Source organism: Scylla paramamosain, unplaced genomic scaffold (assembly GCF_035594125.1).
Source record: "Scylla paramamosain isolate STU-SP2022 unplaced genomic scaffold, ASM3559412v1 Contig33, whole genome shotgun sequence".
Taxonomy (NCBI): Eukaryota; Metazoa; Arthropoda; class Malacostraca; order Decapoda; family Portunidae; genus Scylla; species Scylla paramamosain.
The window spans coordinates 406,612-427,500 of NW_026973698.1; the positions used below are offsets into that span (position 1 = coordinate 406,612).

The 20,889-nt window shown below is 38.9% G+C and overlaps 2 protein-coding genes across 3 annotated transcripts in view; both read right to left on the reverse strand.

The window, feature by feature from the left end:
- Positions 1 to 20,889, reverse strand: part of LOC135097834 (uncharacterized) — a 127,846-nt gene that overhangs the window by 78,098 nt on the left and 28,859 nt on the right. The window lies entirely within an intron of this gene.
- LOC135097826 (uncharacterized) lies at positions 6,490 to 11,170 on the reverse strand. Of its 2 annotated transcripts, none has more exons than XM_063999897.1 (2): positions 10,396 to 11,170; positions 6,490 to 8,927 (listed from the first exon to the last, which is right to left on the reverse strand). In XM_063999897.1, the coding sequence occupies exons 1-2, from the start codon at positions 10,939 to 10,941 to the stop codon at positions 8,889 to 8,891; spliced, it is 585 nt and encodes a 194-aa protein (XP_063855967.1). In that variant the 5' UTR covers positions 10,942 to 11,170; the 3' UTR covers positions 6,490 to 8,888. The 2 variants fall into 2 exon arrangements, with proteins under 2 accessions (XP_063855967.1, XP_063855968.1); XM_063999898.1 differs by lacking the exon at positions 6,490 to 8,927 and adding an exon at positions 8,936 to 10,043 and having other exon boundaries at positions 10,396 to 11,166.

Here is a 20,889-nt window from a genome sequence, read left to right on the forward strand (position 1 = left end):
CATTTCATCACCCCCGTCACTATTAGGCATCTCATCACCACACTCCTTGTAGTGAAGGAAGGAATGAAGGAAGGAATAGAAACCAGTGAAGTTTTCATTCCCTTTCTATCTGCAGGGATAAAAAAAAAAATGAAGTTGTTAATTAATAAGAAGACCCTGTACTTTACGAAAAAAAATAGTGAAGTTATACCAAGAAGAAAGTTGCGTATATGTATGAGGGAAAAGTTATGTGTATAGGGATAGGTAGTTATGTAGTGAAGTTATACGGTATAAAAAGTTATTTGAGGTTACACTGACTCAAAAAAGTTACACATAAGCTACTATTTGTGTGGATACGGAAAAGTAATTGATACTGCGGTAGTAATGATACACAGGAAAAAGACACAAAGATGAATAGAAAATAATCGAAAGAAATAATAACAAAGGAAAAAAAAGAGAATGAATGATAAATGAAACAACACAGGGAGTGTTGTTTCATTTAAAAGTGAGAAAATATAAACTCTCTCTCTCTCTCTCTCTCTCTCTCTCTCTCTCTCTCTCTCTCTCTCTCTCTCTCGCCACCTAAGCTCATTAGAACCCTTTTATCATCATGCATTTGGCATATACTTATATCTCCTCCACTTCCTCCTCTTCTTCTTCCTCCTCCTCCTCCTCCTTCTCTTCCTTCTTCTCCTCTTACTCCTTTCTTCTGACATCCTCAGTCTTTCTCTTCATTCCTCTTCTCTTCATCTGCTCCTCCCCTATGCATTTTACCTCCTCCTCCTTCTCGTCTTCCTCCTCCTCCTCCTCTTCCTAAGTTACTTGTAAAAACAGGCATTTCTTTTAAATGACTACCATGCTCTCTCTCTCTCTCTCTCTCTCTCTCTCTCTCTCTCTCTCTCTCTCTCTCTCTCTCTCTCTCTCTCTCTCTCTCTCTCTCTCTCTCTCACACACACACACACACACACATCGTTTATTACTTGAGAGAGAGAGAGAGAGAGAGAGAGAGAGAGAGAGAGAGAGAGAGAGAGAGAGAGAGAGAGAGAGAGAGAGAGAGAGAGAGAGAGAGCAAACCAAACAGGCGGTATTCAAGGAAGGCATCAATAAGTGACCAAAAAAGGAAGAGTCTTGGAACGGGAATCGCTTTTGGAATCAGTAGCACACTCACCCAATGCCCGTTAGCACCTAGAGAGAGAGAGAGAGAGAGAGAGAGAGAGAGAGAGAGAGAGAGAGAGAGAGAGAGAGAGAGAGAGAGAGAGAGAGAGAGAGAGAGAGAGAGAGAAACAAAACACACAAACACGAACAATCATACAAACAAACAAACAAACAAACAGGACAGACAACAGACCAAAACAAAGCAAGCAAACACGTAACAAAAATAAAATAAAAAAGACCAAAAACAAAAATAGGAAACAAACATTTTATCAGCAAGCAGAGCGCGGCCTAATATTTACGTATTGGCAACGGTCACAGTGTTGCCGTCAAGTGGTCAATATTTTTTCTCGCATGCTATCTCCCAGCCAGCTGATTAACTTATAACCTTCTCTTTCTTTCCCTGTTTCCCTCCATATCCTCCCCTCCCTCTGTCCGTGACCCCACCTACCGTGTCGCCCGTGTCAGTGCCTCGCCTCCCCCGCTTCGCCAAAAAAACGTCTACAGGAAAATACACACACACACACACACACACACACACACACACCACACACACACACATACACACACACACACATTTTGACTCACCCTGATAACATACAATAAAACTTTTCTATTACTATAATTTTACATCCATTTAATATGATTCACCCTACAACCTCACTCTCTCTCTCTCTCTCTCTCTCTCTCTCTCTCTCTCTCTCTCTCTCTCTCTCTCTCTCTCCTGACCACCATTTTCTTCATTTCTTTCTTTCCTCCATTCTTTCGCTTCTTCCCACTTCCTCTCTCCGCCCCCCCTCTCTCTCTCTCTCTCTCTCTCTCTCTCTCTCTCTCTCTCTCTCTCTCTCTCTCTCTCTCTCTGTCTCTCACAGGGTGGTGCAGCATATGGACTCTCGCCTCTCTACCTTTGTCCCAGAACAGAAGAGGGTAAGATAACAATAAACGTTTCATAAAAGTCAATAAATACTATTTTTCTTCGTCTATAGATTCCTTTGTTATGAACTTGAGTAATTTTGAGGGAAGTATGACAACACACACACACACACACACACACACACACACACACACACACACACACACACACACACACACACACACAACAAAACAGGATTTAAAATGAAATAAATAAAATAGAATAAACTTTAAAAATAAATACAAAAATTAAATGAATAAATAAAATGATAAACAATGATACTACTACTACTGCTGCTACTACTACTACTACTACTACTACTACTACTACTACTACTACTACTACTGCTACTGCCACCTGCTCCGTTCAGGGACAAGCCTATTGAAGCGAGCAATGTTAGGCTCTTAATTAAAATGAATGACACGTGTGGAGTCTTTCAAACATTCCCGTGACTTCCATAAATTTGGTTCTTGGAATGTTAAATTTTTTTTTTCACAGGGAAAGCAATTACAAGAAAAAAAAATAAGAATAAAAAAAATAATAGAATGAAGTTTGAATATCAATGTGTTAGAGTGTGGTGTCTTTCATCAGCGTCGTGTTTAGAATGTGGTTAGGTTAGGGTATTGGAATGTCAGAGTGTGTTAAAAGTGTCTTGAGAATGGGGTTCACCTAGAATATAAGAGTGATAGAAGTGAAAAATGGTAAATTCTATCAATGTGATGCTTAGAATGTGGCTAGAATAGTAGATCACCTTACAATGTGAGTGTGTAATGTGGTGTGATTAGAATGTTATCATGTGTTGTGATGCGTTTACAATGAAGGAATACAAAGACGTGTAGCCTAAGGAGCGTGCTATTTAGAATGTTTTTTTTTTCTCTCTCTCTTTTTTCTTCTTTTTTTAAGTGTAAGAATGTTAAAAAAAAAGTTGAAAAATTAGGTGTGAATAAATTGTTAGAATATCAGTATGTGGCCAGCTCCATGAATGTGGTGTTTATAATGAACAACACGACGGCTCATTCACACGCAGGGACCAGATACATGCACGAAAAAGGAAAAGCAAGTTGATATCACAGTAATCTCTCTCTCTCTCTCTCTCTCTCTCTCTCTCTCTCTCATGTCACTCCATGGTTTCATCACACATACTACTACTACTATTACCATCACTACTAATATTATTTTTTTTTATCGTTTGTGTAAATAAAGGAAAGAAAATATGATAGAATAATAGAATAAGGTAGATATAAATAAAGAAGAACAAAGAAGAAGAAGAAGAACAACAACAACAACAACAACAACAACAACAACAACAACAACAACAACAACAACAAAGAAAGAAAGAAAGAAAAGAAAGCATGAAAGAATGAAATAAGATAAATAAATAAAACGGTACTTACATAATCTCCTTCTCCTCCTCCTCCTCCTTCTCTTCCTCATTTCTTATCTATTAAATTTTAGCCACATTTTTTTTCCGTAATTTGTTGACAAGAGTGGCGTCTGACTCAATAACTCAGCACAACTTGTATTTCACATAATAATTCGTTTCAGAGAGAGAGAGAGAGAGAGAGAGAGAGAGAGAGAGAGAGAGAGAGAGAGAGAGAGAGAGAGAGAGAGAGAATTCCTATTCTAATCCTCTCTCTCTCTGTGTGTGTGTGTGTCCCAGCACATAATACACAGGGGCCTTGTGTCAAGAGGAATGGTGTAAGAAAATAAATAAACCTAATAGGAAAAATAAACGTGAGTTAGTTTGATCTGTTAAAGTGGAGCATTATGTCCCTCAGTCTGTCTATATGGCCCTATATTGACCCTACAGTTCATCCTTGTCAATTAATCTTGATTTAAAGTATATTTTGTCACGTCAAGCTGAACTCATGCAAGTACATGTGTAAGCCAATTCTCCAGTACCTGTTTGTTTGTTTGTTTTTTTTTTTTTAATGCATGCAAGAGTGACAGTAGCCAAGGACAACTAAAATAATAAATAAATAAATAAATAAATAGATAAATAAATAAATTAAAAAAGACCCACTGAGGTGGTGGGCCCTAACCACAGATAAAAAAAAAAAAAATGACAGGAAATCTTTGAGGATAAGTGTGTTGCACCCTGCTAGTCAGCCTGCCAGTCAGTCTGAGGTGGAGTGTTTGAGGGGCCAGGCAGGGTCACTGTGCCTTGCTCCTATTGGTCTTGGGTGCGATGGCATCTCACCATAGCACAGACTAGCACTATCCCCTCACAATCCAGTGTGTGCCTTTTTACGAGTTCAGTGTCTTCATACACTAGGCCTATAAACCACTGGCTTCCATCTCCTCTCTCCTTGTTGTGGTGCATCCATCTTGATTGTGAATACTTAAGTGTTAGAAGTACTAAGTATTCTTTGTAGGTACAGCCCCTGGTCTCTACAATACTCAGCCCATAACACACACACACTATTGCGTCCCCCTTCTCTTTCCACAGCCCACAGACCCACAGTGTGTTTGCTAACCATAGTTGCTCACCAAAGCCACTCAGATATGAAAAAAAAAAAACTTGTCACATTACACCTTGGTGACATCCTCACAAGGGAACACAACAAGACAAGATGCTCACACACAAACATCAATCACAGGCTGCTCTAATAATAAGTCAGTGTCAGCCATTTACTCAGTAATCACTGCCCAACATTACTGACAACCCTGTCAATGTGTCTATCACATCAACAAGAAGTGGCAGAGGTTTGTCTGTTCACCACTGTGTCTTGGAGCTACGCTGTCTCTGTCAGTATTTTCAGTATTTTGACCTGCTGTACAGGTATTAAGTATTGCAACTACATTATCACTCTGAGAACCAGTATCTTCATTTTTTAACTATTTTACTGTGCAGGAATTAAAGCCAAAAGCAAAATTAAAACTTGATAAGACACCACAGCATCTCATTCTCAGTTTGAACAAGGTCGGCTCCTCACCATATCAATGAAACACTTCTGGACTATGAGGCCTATGACTTATGCAGTGTGGCTGTTGGTTATCAATGATACAACACATCATCATCATCATCATCATCATCATCATCTGTGTGGAACAGTGTTGAGGCATTGCTTTCTTAACATCAGTGGTTACATTTGTATCAATATACCAAGCCACCAATCTCACACACTGCTTAAAATTAAATCATTTAATTCATTTAATTAATTTTAATAATTTAATTAATTTAATTAATTTCACTGCTGATCCCTTTATTAGTGAGCCACGATTTGAAATGATATATTTGGCACAGAAATAAACTTTGTCTATAAGTTAGTAGGCTGAGGTTACTTTCATGATACCTGGAAAAAAAAAAGGTACATTTACCAACAAGCATATATGTGAAAAAATAAAATAAATAAATAAATAAATAATAATAATACGAACTGAGCTCAAACCGCAATAGAAATACTGACCGAGCTTAAATTTCACCTCAAATGAAACGCAAAGACACCAAGATACTAAACGCGAGACAGAAGTCACCTGAATGTGAGGCAGCAATAAACCCTGAACAGTCAGTCTCCTGAGGACAAGAGTGAGAGCGAGACATTCCAAGTCCAACCAAACCCCCAATTTATCAGGCGCTAACTCCTGTGTCAGCTGAGTGGAAGGCGCCGAGGGATGCGTGGGTGCATGACAGACAGCGAGGGAAGAGGACGAGGCATGTAAGGATCATGTTAACTTGTGAGTTACTGCGGCCCAAAGCGAAAGAGAGAGAGAGAGAGAGAGAGAGAGAGAGAGAGAGAGAGAGAGAGAGAGAGAGAGAGAGAGAGAGAGAGAGAGAGAGAGAGAGAGAGAGAGAGAGAGAGAGAGAGAGAGAGAGAGAGAGAGATTGGTTGACTGATATATTTTATTTGCCTTTCGTAACATTATTGCATTTCAGCATTTCATGCACAGTTCAATACATAAGGCCAGGTCCATCAAGCCGAAGCTTTTATGCACACATGAATAAAAAAAATGACACAAGCAGCGCAAATGTTTACACCCTGACTTGTTCCTATTTCAACCGAAATTTTGCACATGATAGAGGTAATAATAGACTACGTGTTTTGTTGTCTCCAGCACATGACACAATAATGAGTCATAGAATGTATAGTATGCTATACTGTGCCACATATATGTTCACATACGTGAACTTCGCGAACACAAACATAGGTAGACATACTTACATAGATACCCACAAACATACATACCACAACATATAACTGCATACATACACACATTCATATATGCATGCACAGACACACACACACACACACATATATATATATATATATATATATATATATATATATATATATATATATATATATATATATATATATATATATATATATATATATATATATATATATATATATATATATATGCAACCTGTATGCGAACATACGTACAGCATGATGCATACATGCGGGCACACAATATACGCACACACACACACACACACACACACACACACACACACACACACACACACACACATGGCCACATACAAACCTGTGCACATACATACACATACTCACATACATACATAACAAATGTATGCATGGTTACATACATACTTTGCTGTAACATATGTTATATTAGCCAAAGTTTTCTATTAATGATATCATTGTTGTTTTTTTTTGTGCGCAACAAATAACCCATCTAAGAGTGTTTTAAACGCTCCCCCCCAAATTGGTGAACAGTATATTAGATGTGGATAAACAGTAGACATATATATTAATTTCAGACATTGGACAGTTATATTGTTTCTAATTTTGTACAAGACACCAGTTATTTGTGACAATTTACTACAGAGTTGATGTAGGTGTTGTTTCCAGGTTAATCTATCATCTATTATTAAGCCTAGAAATTTTATGTAATTAACTTTACTCAACAAATTGTCTTTTATCTTTATATCAATATCAACTTCATTTACGTTTGTCAGACATGACACCATCTAGAAAGTTTTAGACACTTATAGTGTAAGTCTGTTGCTTGTTATCCAGTCAGATACCTTAATTAATTCATTATTATGAACCATTTCCTCCATATTTTGTTCCTGGACGTATATAGTTGTGTCATCAGCGTAAAGCAAGAATTTAATGGTGTTGCTTGTACGTACTGTGTCATTCACATGTATTAAGAATAACATCGGCCCCAAGATTGATCCCTGAGGGACACCGTAATTAATATGTTTATATGTTGATGAAATATTGTTGTAAATTGTAAATTGTTTTCTAAAACTCAAGTAGCTCTTAATGAAGTCATTTGCCTTTCCCCGAATGCACATGTATTAAGTTTACTTAACAGAATATTGTGTGATATCGTATCAAAGGCCTTACTTAAATCACAAAATACAGTAATTTGGTTACATTTTTTATCTAAAGCATCATGAATACTTTGGCACAGATTATGAATTGCTACATCTGTTGAGTACTTGGGCCTGAATCCGTACTGGGTTACTGTAAACAGGGAAAACTTGGTAAAGTAGTCAGTTAATGTAATAGCGAAAAACTTTTCGATGATTTTGCTGAGGCTGGGAAGAATAGAAACAGGCCTATAGTTATTGTGCTTACATTTATCACCTTTCTTAAATATTGGGATAATTTTTGCAATCTGTAATTGCTTAGGAAAGTATCCTTCCTTCAAAAATCTATTGATAATAAACTTTAGAGAAGGAGAAATATCATCGCTGCATTCTTTTATTACCTTCATGTTGATGTCATCATATCCAGGTGAAGTAACTCTGAGACCAGTAATAATAGGCTTCATTTCTTTCTCTGTGGTTGGTCTTACAAAAAAAAAAAAAAAAAAAAAAATGGCACAGAATCAGGGAGGAAAGAATTAAATGGCACAGTGGCAGGACCAATGTCTGCGGCTAATTTACTGGCAATATTACTGAAATAACTGTTAAACCCTTCAGCAATATCATTGTTGTTAGAGAAGATTTTGTCACCAAAATCCATTGAAGATGGCAATTTTGAGACATTGTTTGCCATTAAACGGTTGAGTATTTCCCAAGTTTTCTCTGTATTACCTCACTGTCCAGATCATTTTGATGTGTACCAGTTTTCTTTAGCCACTCTAATTTGTAAGCGCCATCCGACGCTTATTAATGTATTGTACTGGAGGTGACTGAAACGAGCTGTGCAGTACGCGCTCTTTGTGAATTAGCATATTATCACTAATACTGAGAATAACAGAAAAAAGTATATCAATAGGTAAAACAAGTATTGCAGTACATCAATGTCGTGACACTTCACGTCGTCAATTCCGTAACATATATGAGTCAATACAGAGTGACCTACACTTTAGCGGGTTCAGTCGCTTCTACAGATGAACACCACCAGCACAAACACAGCAAGTCGCCCTCTCGTCTGCGTGATCTGATGTACGTCATTATGTTACGTTAAGTGTACTTATACTAACACACATCAATAAATCCTCACAATTACGTAACTCACAATTACGTAAGTATCTAATTACTATACGTAGTTACATTAATTATGTTGACACACATCATTAAATCCTCATGGTACATAAGTATCTATTATCTAATACTATGATGAATACAAACACAGTGCGGGGAACAGGCGTCCTCTTGGTTGTATGCAAGGGATTACACTTGGAGATTTACCGGGATGAGAGCTCGGGGATTTACTGGGATTTACTCTCCGCGCCTCCCGGGACATGTCTGACGTGTAGGCGTGACTGTCGTGAAGTGGCTTTGGAGACGCTGGTGGGCCCCTACAGCCTATGATGTTCATTATGCTGTGGTACGTTATCAACACTCACGTCACAACAACCGCGCCGAAATAGCTGAGAGGGCAAGTTCAACGTGTCCCCTCGGCTCTACGTTCCCCTCTCACTCTGTTGTGCCGGCGCGCAGGCGCGCCATACACTGCTAATGTATAACAACAAGGTGCTACAAATAATATAACGCTAACAAAAATAAAACATAAAATGTCACATTACAATGTACGTATGTGCGTATCTCTAGCCGTCGTGTAAGTTGTACATAAACGGCGGCTACATAATTATTGATGTCAGCTTGTTTCTCTACCTTTGGAATGTTGCTTCATACGTTAATGGACATTTTGCATATAATTTTTGCAGCTTGTTGCGGTGTTTTATAGATTTTATTATTCCTGCTGTTATGTAAGGTTTTCCAAGATGTTTTTCTTTAATTTTGATTTTTTTTAGAGAGAAGTTTTTATTATATAAAATGTTAAATTTATTCATATATAAATTGAAAATCTTTTCAACTTCAATATTAAGAAAATCTGAGTTCCAATTAAAATTTCTTAAGTCTTCTCTAAAGGCCCTGATATTGTCACTATTGTATATCCTTCTACTTATGTCAACATATGAAGTGTTACTCTGAACATTTAAAGAGAACCAACTTAACACAGGAAAATGGTCACTTATTGCTGTATACAATATACCGCTTTTGACAGAATTTTGCATGTCATTTGTCCAGATGTGACCTATTAAAGTGGCAGACCTGTCAGTCACTCTAGTTGGTTTTATAATTATTTGAGAGAAGCTGTAACATTGAAACATGTTAATGTATGCTGTGGCATTTTCATTGATATGTAACAAGTTGACATTATAATCCCCCCATTACATAACATTTCATCTTTAAATCCGATAAAACTTGTAAAATTTCTTCCATAGACTCAAGAAAATCAGTGAATGTTGAGTTGGGAGTCTATATACCATACCAATTATAAATTTAATTGTTTTTAAGACTTTTATGAATAATGCCTCAATATGTGGTGATTGCAAACAAGCATCACCAATAATCACACCTTGAAATTTACTAAGAATGTAGCTAGCTAGGCCACCACTAAGGGTAGACTTATTTTGAAAGTATGGCATGTAATGGTCTAATTGATACAAATTACAAATAGTGTCATTAACGCGAGTTTCACATAAGCCAAGGACATCGAAAGTGACACTGGATGGACTTCAACACTGGTCGCATAGGGAGTCCAGGTGTTGAGGTACACTACTGATACTGTAGGAATATATTTTTAAGCTATTAGTAGGAAACGATTGACTGTGTAACTCATTACAAAAAAATATATCGCATACGGGATCATATATTTTAGGTTCACTTAGGTGATCTACACTATGACTAGGATGATCTGCTTCATTAAAATTGTTAAAGTTTAATGTATTAAGAACACTTAAAGAATAAATTTGATTAGTAGTATTAATTGCATTAATAAGCTCTACATCATTACTATTGTGAAAAGGAAAATCTTCATTTGCCATGATAGAAAATGAGAAAGCATTAATTCCTGTCACAATTGTATGGTAAAATATGACATTTATTTCTTAACGTTTGCTACGTAGAGTTTTCTTACGTTGAGGCGAGACACCCCGTGCAGGGGGAGAGTGCGTGCGGTAGTATCAGGGCGCGGTGAGTTGAGAGAAGGCAATCCCTCAGCTCTCCCGCTAGACCAGGCACCCGCCACTTCCACGCCAACAACATCGCCAACAGCAGCAGGCCTGGATTCCCCCCTGACCCCACCACCGGTGGCCGCCTCTCCCACAGCAGCGTTTACAGCATCCCCCGCCGGCTGCTGTCCTCGCCTACCAGCAGCAGCAACAGAAGCGCCGTCGTCGTTGTATCTCTCCCTCACGATCAGCTTGGTATGCCGAAAGAAGGCGATCTTTCCTTGGGCTTTTGCTTGTTTCAGGAGCGGCATCTGAGCGTTCTTAGCAGCTTGTGAAGCTGGACATAGGTCATCATTTAAGAAAATGTTTGTTCCCTTCAGCTTATTCGCATTTCTCACCACGGCCTCTCTGTCACAAAATCGAGAGAATCGCGCCACGATAGTGCGAGGCTTGTGTTCCCGGCGCGTACCAACCCTGTGGGCTCGCTCAAGCACGAGTCCTGGTTGCTGCATCTTGTCCTGAAGCCTAAAAGCTACCAAGGCCGCCGTCTGCTCCCACGTCTCGTTGCCATCTCGCTCCTCAAATCCACTAATCCTGATGTTTCTTCCTTCTACTGTAATCGTCTTGATAGTTGATTCTTTCTTCTAGTTCCTTAGTTTTCTTATCTGACAACTCAACTTGCTCGGTTAATTTGTCAATTTTTGTCTTGGCACCTTTCTTCTCCTCATGATCCTTGTTCTGAGCTTTGAGGTCATCTACTTCCCGTTGAGTGAATTCAAGGCTGGTTGCAAGATCCGAAACTTTGCCCTCTAAATGTTTAACATGTAATTCATCTGCTTTACCACCATCTCCATTGCAGTCTTGTATGCTCGATCTTGTGACTCGAGCATAGTTTTCAACAACGAGGCATCCATGTTGATAATTAGGCCAAGCTGGCAACTCGACCTATGACGTAGTCTCGTGACGTCACTGGAACCATAGTGCTCATGCGTAGAAACTAGGCGCTCGGACGAGGGAGGGTTAGAGAGAGAGAGAGAGAGAGAGAGAGAGAGAGAGAGAGAGAGAGAGAGTACGAAGGGACAATGGATTGAAGTAAAGAGTGGAAACAAGGACATGAAGAGAAGAAAAATTGAAAATGAAAGAAGAGGGAATTATTGCGGTCCCAATGTGAAAATTGAGTAAATCCATCATAACCTCAAATTATCAGTATTATTTCTAGCTCCACGGGTTTTACGGTGCTGGAACGTGAAGTTACTGCCTATTGGGGAGGTGAAGGAGGTAGATTGTTAAGCAAAAGAGGGAGGAGGTTAGTAAGGGAAGGTGGGTGGAGCAGGATTGAGTGCTACTCTGTAGTCATCCAGGAAGGTGAGGGGAGCTGCTTACACCAACACTACGTACTTCTTGCCACACAAAAGTGTGACAAGTCTCAAGAGTTTTCACTATATAGAGAAAGACAGACAGACAGACAGAAAGAGAGAGAGAGAGAGAGAGAGAGAGAGAGAGAGAGAGAGAGAGAGAGAGAGAGAGAGAGAGAGAGAGAGAGACTTACTGGCTGTGTCATGTTACGTCGTTTACCATGTCACAGTGGCAATGTTCACCATTCATTCACACACACACACACACACACACACAAGGATGAGTTTCGTTGTACTAATACAAGATGTGGAAGTTGACAACATCTTTGGAAGAGATAAATGTCAAGGTGTTAAGGACAGCGTGCCGCAAAGACCAACAAGTGTGGGCTGAAAGGATAGATATTAGTCAGAAACTGTTATAAATTATCATCAATATACGGAATGTTACCTACACATTAGTATCACCAAATACCAACATTTTTGCTATTACAAGAAAAAAAAAAGATAAAATAAAGTAAATAAATAAATAAATAAAATAAATAAATAATCAAATAAATCACTCTGTGTTAATATGCATAAATTTCAATGTATGAAACATAAATCAAACGAAGTACTATAAATACAAAGAAAAATCAGCTACAACTACTATGAAGGTACATAAACAGAAAAAAAAAGTCTGTATTTGGAAACGTTTTGGAATTTTATGAATGTTTTCAAAGGCTGCAAAGATTATTAGTCTGGTTGTTACGATTATTTTTCTAGTAATGGTGCAGAATACTTATAAAAAAAAAAACAATAAGAATCATGACATTCAACCACTCCAATAACTTCCAGTACAGGCATTTGAGTTTAAGACAGCGAAATGTTTGGTTGGAGGCAGGAGGAGGGTGAAAACAAGGATGGCTGGGGTGACAGAGGCAGGTCTGGAATCGTGGCCTTGTTGAGCCCGACTCTCCTAAGAGGACACCTGTGGTTCCTGAGTGTTGCAAGTAATGGAGACAGAAAAGTGTACAGTAAACACAGTCATTCTCCAGCAGCCTCCACAGCCCAATGAGTCGCTACTACTATCACACACACGTTTGACTTTCCAGCACAAGGAGCGTCGTGAAGCAGCTTCCTCGCTTAGCTTCTGTTTGCTCGGAGATTCAGTGAACCAAGCCACCTCCTGTCTGGACAATAATTAACTGCAGGCGATAATATTTTTCTTCCCCTTCCCCTCCACCGTGGTGAAGGAGTGGCATCTGTTTCATCCCTGCAATGTTTGTTCAGCTCATGTGACTAATGGGCAACGGTACTCCTCACCTGCCCCATTATCCACTTGATTCGCCTTTCCATCTCGGTGAGATCTTATTTCTGACCGTAATTGAACATTCACTCTTTGACGGAAGATTCTTTGTTGTCTTTTAATTTTACTTGTCGACATGACTCCTTTTAATATTGCGAGGGCGCGCAGGGGTCCGCCAGACAGCAGACCTGCACCTCTCACAGCCTAATCCACTGATTAAAAGGCACAACTTCATCCGTGAATCAAATTGGATCCGTCGGCAGGTGATGGAGTCAGGTAGAGGCAAGATAATTAGAGAACACAGGCAGGTAAATGGAAACACCGTGTAGCCCCTTCTCTCACGAATACTGGTATTGAATACTCTACACTCCTTCCCAGTACTCAGCGCCCTACCACACACATAACTCCGTGTTCTTCCACAACAACCTTTACCTTCCCTCCACTCTACTAGTGCTTAGTGCCTGGCAGGATTCAACATTCCTCCATTCCAAAACAGTATTTCGCTCGCATCAGTCAAGGATTCTCAAAGATCACAAACAAATCCTTCCCAAACGCAATTTTTTCCTCCATCATCCGCAGCAAACTTCCACAGAGAGAGAGAGGGAGAGAGAGAGATTAATATTTAAAGGTTTGTATGCTATATTTTTTGTCACACACACACACACACACACATACACACACACACACACACACACACACACACACACACACACACACACACACACACACACGTGACCTAAAAAGATAAAGGAAAAAAAAAAGAAAAGGAGAAAACCAGACACAAGTGGAAAGAAAGTCAAAGTCAAAAAGGAAAAAAAAGACACGAGATACAAGAAGAAGGAGAAGAGAAGCGAGAAAGAGGAAAAAAAAGAGGAAAAAGAAAAAAAAAAGAGGAGACCGGAGAGCAAGACGGTATCACGTTACTTCTTACACCTGCTTGAAGAATTCGGAGGGAAGTGCAGCGAAGAAAGAGCTCCTATTAGGTTCCAGCTCCTCTCGGCCTGGAGGCAGAACCGTGACACTTATACTGAAGGATGTAAAACTTTGGCAGACTACGCCATTTCTTTCACACATGCAAATTATCATCCGTCAATATTTAGAACACTTAGGCGGAAGGTGCCATTGTTAGAATCAGAGCTTTCCACAAACCACTGTCGCATCATCATTGACTTGTACACACACACACACACACACACACGCACACACACCATTCACACAAAAGTAGAGTCCATAATTAAGATAATAATGTAGGTGATTGTAATTACTTGGCGTCATGTAGGGATAATGGTGCTCCCCGTTAACTTTTCCCTACTTTATTTTGTTAATGAAGGTTTGCTCTTTTGAAAAATAATATGAATACATAGAGAAAAATGTGTACGTACAGTCGCGTGAAAAAAAAAAATCATATCAAGGACAGTGTATTTAATGCATATGGATGGAATAAAAATAAACATACACTAATGGGCTTCATATTAAGAACGCCACTAAACAAAAGAACGAGGAATGTGACAGCAGGTAGTTGTCTGCTGGATTTTTTTCTTTTTTGTATGGAATGGTTTGCACAACATGACATCTCTTCTCTGGCCAACTGTACAGCAACACCAGACACCCATGAATATCCTACAGTCATGTCATTTGTAAGTGATTATTTTGTACGTATCCAGTGCTCCTGTGCAACAAACTCTTTGGATCCTGGAGCAGCTTGTGGTAATGCGTACAGCGACGTGCCCTTGTTGAGGTTAACTTGAACCACTTTGCTTCTCCTTACATAAAGCCACGCATTAACAGTTCACAAGTAAGTGTAACATGCTAGTAGTTCTACAAGTCTCGCCGTCGTGCAATATTCAGTGGTCGTGGACGAGACTTGAACTGCTGATTGCATCGATTACACAAATGGTAGAGTCATGGCCGATTGTCAAGCAACATGCCTTACTCACCTGCACTGTGTTTGAGCATTTCCCCTTAACTTTCAGTCTAATGAGCCTCCTTGTAAAATATGAAAAACTAGATTCTAAGAACATCAGAAGACTTGAAATCGAAATTATACCCCATACTTACAGCACAAGATTTTATTAATGTTGATGAAAAACTTGAACATTAAAAGGGTTAATCTTCCCCAGGTTTGTTCAAGACACTTCAGCCGTCAGATAAAGATGTAAGACTGGGAGACTGCACGCCGTCTGGCTACAAATCTACTTTATTTTAAAATTTGATATGAGAGCCACTCACCATTCAGAGCAGAAATGCGAAAGACAGTGCAAAAACTGTACTCCAGACTCTACAACTTCAAGAAAATTTCAGTGATACTACTGCAGGGTAAGTTACTTTTATTATTACTACTAAGTATACGCAAAAAAATTGTCTTTTTTCTTCCATGGTGTGTGTGTGTGTGTGTGTGTGTGTGTGTGTGTGTGTGTTTCCTTGTTTGTGCTATCAAAAGAGAAGTCATCACAAATACATACAGGTACTTTTCTGTATTAGAAATTTATTGATAATGAAGTGTAGTGTAGATGGTTAAGAAACACGAAAATGATATTTTCACTCGTGTGTGTGTGTGTTTGTGTGTGTGTGGTGATCCGACAGCTTCCATTTCGTCAAGTTGATCAATCCATGACCGCACCAAGTTTTGCAAGTATTACAAATTTATTTTAGTGTTTACTCGTTTTCGCTTCATGTTCAGTTTAGCTTCAGTTTTGCGGTCAAGTCTCACCGCTGTGAACTACAAAGGGAAAACACAAGCGTCACGAACACACGAAGGTCACGCAATGTTGTGTCAACACTACAAATTAAATCCATTTCCCTCACAAACCAACATGTACGACCCACTTCGTCTTTTAAAATTCTTCCTTCCGCTTCTATCCGGCTGTTTCTCTCTCTCTCTCTCTCTCTCTCTCTCTCTCTCTCTCTCTCTCTCTCTCTCTCTCTCTCTCTCTCTCTCTCTCTCTCTCTGTTCTAGTTTGATGAAGATGATAATAACTTCTACGGAAAACAAAACGCTGTGAAGTAAACGTTCGCTTTTGACATTTATGGGACGAAAAGAGGAAGGAATTGAATGTAAGGAACGAGTGAATGCTTCACTCTTATTCACTTGGTACAAAGATATCATCGTAATTAGCCTAAGCACTTCATAATATCTTTTCCTCTTTTTTTCCTCTAATTTTTCCTTTTCTCTCGTTGTCTTATTATGTTCTTTTCTCTCGAGTCTTTCTCTTCTTCATTTTTCCTTGTGATAATTTTGTTTACTTTGTTCGTCGCTGTTATTTTCTTCTACTTCCTTCTCCTTATCCTCTCCATTTATTCCATTTCACATCTTTCTGTTTCTACTGATATTTAGTATTTGCCCTCATCATTCTCTCCTTCTGCATTTACTACTACTACTACTACTACTACTACTATAAAATCTGTCATGTTGTTTTAAATGCTAAACGCTTGAAATAAAAACAGTCAACATCTCTCCCTTATCCACACCATCATCCTCCACCACTTTCATCACCTCCCGAACACTTCTCGTCACTCCTCTCACCATTCATCACTCACCACCACCTCTCGGGCCATCATCCCGGTCACCATCCATCACCATCCTTCACCACACCACCAGTCTACTATTTCATTAGTGACCATCACCACCAGCGGCCATCATTGTCATTTCCGTCCATCACCGCGCAGTAGCCTCCCCGATACACCTCTTCTATTACCCACACTATTTCCTTTTCTTCTCCTTATTCTAATCGGGAGCTTCAAGTACAGGCGTCGAGGTGATCCACCACAAAATATGATAAATAAGTGAATAAATCAAGCAACATTACACCAACCTTAGAAATATCAGACAAAATATAGTTTTCTGTATTCCTTTATTCATTAATTTGCGTTTTTTTTTTCGATCTTCTAACCGGCAGCCTTAAGTACATGCGCCAAAAAATTCAACACACACAAAAGAAAAAAAATAAATGAATAAATTAAGTAACATCTCACCAATCTAAAAAAAAAAAAAAAATTCGACAAGATGAGGTTTTCCTTAAACATTAATTTCCTTATACATTCATCTTTTTTTCTTATTTCACACTGCACATCGTCTTCTATAAATCATGTTTTTATATGTTTTAGGTACAGAGAGAGAGAGAGAGAGAGAGAGAGAGAGAGAGAGAGAGAGAGAGAGAGAGAGAGAGATAGCGCCTCAACATTGTTTATTTTTTCCTTTGAAGCGCAGAGCTCGTTTCTCATATATCTCAGCTGCCTGTCTACTCAACGCTCGTCATAAGGAGGAGGAGGAGGAGGAGAAGGAGGAGGAGGAGGAGGAGGAGGAGGACGAGTTGGTGGTGGTGGTGGTGGTGGTGGTGAAGGAAACAGAAAGACGAGGAAGAGGACAAAGAGGAAGTAAAAAAGGAGGCTGTTACGGGAATTACGTGTGAAGAAAAGTAAAAGGAAAAAGAGAAGAAAGTGGAAAAGTGGAGGAGGAGGAGGAGGAGGAGGAGGAGGAGGAGGAGGAAACAGGAAGACTAGGAAGAGGAAGAATGTTGTTACTGAAATGAGGTGTGAAGAGGAGTAGATGGAAAAAGAGAGAAGAGGGTAGAAAAATGGAGGAGGAGGAGGAGGAGGAGGAGGAGAGGGGAAGGGGAAATAGAAGGAAGAGAGCCACCTATCGGGGCCTAATTGGCTCGCATGTCAACGTGACTCACCTGATGGTGCTTCAAGTGATCCTGCAATAACTACCTTCGCTTGATGAGGCGCTGGCTGGCCACGTGTGTGTGTGTGTGTGTGTGTGTGTGTGTGTGTGTGTGTGTGTTGTTTCCTTTTACTCTTATATGAGTATGTTAGAGAGAAGTTGTTTGTTCAGTGTTTTGTTTTTTCTCTTCATAATATTACATGCCACTGGTATTACTTATGCTATCACTGCTATTCTTACTACTATTACTGCTACTACTACTAGCAGAGCCAGTGTGTTCAGGAGAGCTGCACAGAATCCCAAAGTTTGTGTACTGAAATCAACAAACCGAAACACAACACAGAGTGACATTACGAGTACACAGACCGTGCATTCACACACAAACTGAAAACACACAACTCACGAAGAACGGCAAACACCGGGACAACACACACACACACACACACACACACACACACACACACCATTACAAGCGTGTGCCTGGTGGGAACAGCTTCGTTCTCCTGGTCTGTATCATCAGTTGCTGTGGCAGTGAGGTTCATTTTCGTGGCATGCAATGGGAGGAAGAATCCAGACACATTATTCTCAGGCAAGATGGAACTGATAACGTTCCAATATTTAATGATAATTGCTTCCTTTGTGGTGTATATAACCGTAACGACATGGATAACGAGGAGCGGCAGCGCTGGCGGTTGTGCTGAGGCGGTGATGAGAACGAAAGAGACTGCCAAATTGTGATGGATAATTCTCTCTCTCCCTCTCTCTCTCTCTCTCTCTCTCTCTCTCTCTCTCTCTCTCTCTCTCTCTCTCTCTCTCTCTCTCTCTCTCTCGATCTATGTATCTAAATCTGCAGTTTAATGTTAAGAAAGCAATTGGAAAATATCGACATGTTAAGCACAAATGTGAAAGCCTTATCACGCTTCTATGCAGTCTATTTCCAAGAAAATTTTATTGAAAATTGTAGCGTAATGGTGTTATTAATTTTGTGGCGCGTCATTCCTTGCATGTTGTGTGTAATGTGCGTAAATGGTGTCCTAGAAAGGAGTGGCAATATTGTCGCAGTGAATTTTTAACATGGTTTATTTATTTATTTACTTATTTATTTATTTCGCTTCAGGAAGAGTGTAGTTCAAGTCGCTAAGAACAATAACGCCAAGATCATTTAGTACTTAACTAAAATTCGTTCTTTTCAGTGTACAAGCACATCATTATCTTTACAGAATATTGGGTACTCCATTTCAAACATGTAACAACCGTACACTTTTGCATTAATGGCACGGTTTATTAATTGACTCCATAATTTTATTCTGCCAGTTTACTGTCTCAACATTAACATCTAAACATTACTGCAATACTGTGGGAGTTGAGTCACCAGTTTCTATTTTCCTTTGAATTATTGAGTAAATCACCTCGTTTAGTGCAATCATCAGCGGGAGTCTTTTCAAAGGGTGCGCACCAGAGGGTGTGTTTGTTTGGTGTGGTTTGTGATGCTAATTTTCTTGCATAAAGCTTTCCCTCGACGGGACGGGAGAGGGCGAGCAGAACAGCAGCGGGTGCAACAACAACAATAGCAGTAAGAGTAATAGCTGTAGTATTATCTAATAGAAGCAAAATGAGCAGAAAGAAAGGGGAGAGGAGAAAGAAAAAACATAAGAGGAAAATACCACAGACGAAGCCCGTGTTGTTGCTGCATTATCATGAAGTTATCTGGCTTCAAAATCTGTGCAACTTTAATGTCCCCATAAGTATTACTTGAGTATTGACAGAAAAAGGAAAAGTGAAAAGGAAGAGGAGGAGGAGGAGGAAGGAAAAGAAGAGGAGGAGAAGAAGAAGGAAGAAAAAGAGGAAGAGGAGTAAGAGAAGGGGGAACAACAAAAACAAGACAAACAAACAAACAAAAAAAAACACACTTTGATCATTACAACGCTGCAATAAGCTACACTATCTAAAGTGACAAAGAAGCAAAAGGCAAAAGTTCGAGGAGAAAGAGGAGATTCAGAGTACAGGTACGAGTGCTGAAATCCTTAACAGTACCGCCATATATCTGATCCGGAGATGCGTCTTTTCAATCACGGTGATGGAAAAGAGAAGAAGGGTTCCAGGACCTTAGCCTTCTGGGTACACTTCCCATGCAGGCGGATGCCCCCAGCAGCTGAGCGAGAAAAGCTTCTCTTCCTGATATTTACTGCAGGTGTCTTGTTCTTTACCTATTTGAGAGTGTATCCTTGAAAACATACAGTAATTGTGATAATGCTAATGATAATGATAGTATATTGTGGTAGTGGTAATGGTTAGAGATAGTAGTAGTAGTAGTAGTAGTAGTAGTAGTAGTAGAAGTAGTAGCAGTAGTAGTAGTAGTAGCAGTAGTAGTAATAGTAGCAGTAGTAGTAATAGTAGCAGTAGTAGTAGTAGTAGTAGTAGTAGTAGTAGTAGTAGTAGTAGTAATAGTAGTAGTAGTAATAGCAGAAGTAGTAGTAGTAGTAGTAATAATAATAATAATAATAATAATAATAATAATAATAATAATAATAATAATAACAATAATAATAATAATAATAATAATAATAATAATAATAATAATAATAATAATAACAATAACACTACTGCTATTACTGTTACTACTGCTACTACTACGAATACATTTTTTTTACTTCTATTACTACATCTATTACTATTACAACTACGTCAACTGCTACTGCTATTACAATTTCTATTATTACTGATGAATAACACCAATAAAAAAATAAATAAAAATAAATAAAATAATAATAATAATAATAATAATAATAATAATAATAATAATAATAATAATAAATCACATTCTCCATCACTCTTTTCAAGGCAATAATTGGTGACAACTATTCATAAACAAAGTGAAAAGCGGGAGAGGGTGAGAAGCAGGAACACTGCAGTAATGTACCGTGGAATCTACTGTAGTGAGGTGCACTAAAATAACGGTGATTATTATTATTATTATTATTATTATTATTATTATTATTATTATTATTATTATTATTATTATTATCGTTGTCATCACCATCATCATTATCATCAGCCTTATTTTAATGACCACCTTTATCGTTCCATTATCGCGCGGAAAAAGAGCCATTCAGTTAGGTGAAGCACATTTCCCCACCGGTAATAGAACATTACGGGA

What these genes read in the sequence shown, in the direction of transcription:
- LOC135097826 (XM_063999897.1), bottom strand. Translation starts at nt 10,941, where the DNA reads ATGCAGCAACCAGGACTCGTGCTTGAGCGAGCCCACAGGGTTGGTACG. An exon ending in ACGGGGTGTCTCGCCTCAAC is followed by an intron (nt 8,928 to 10,395) that starts GTAAGAAAACTC and finishes GTTATACATTAG; the next exon opens with CAGTGTATGGCGCGCCTGCG.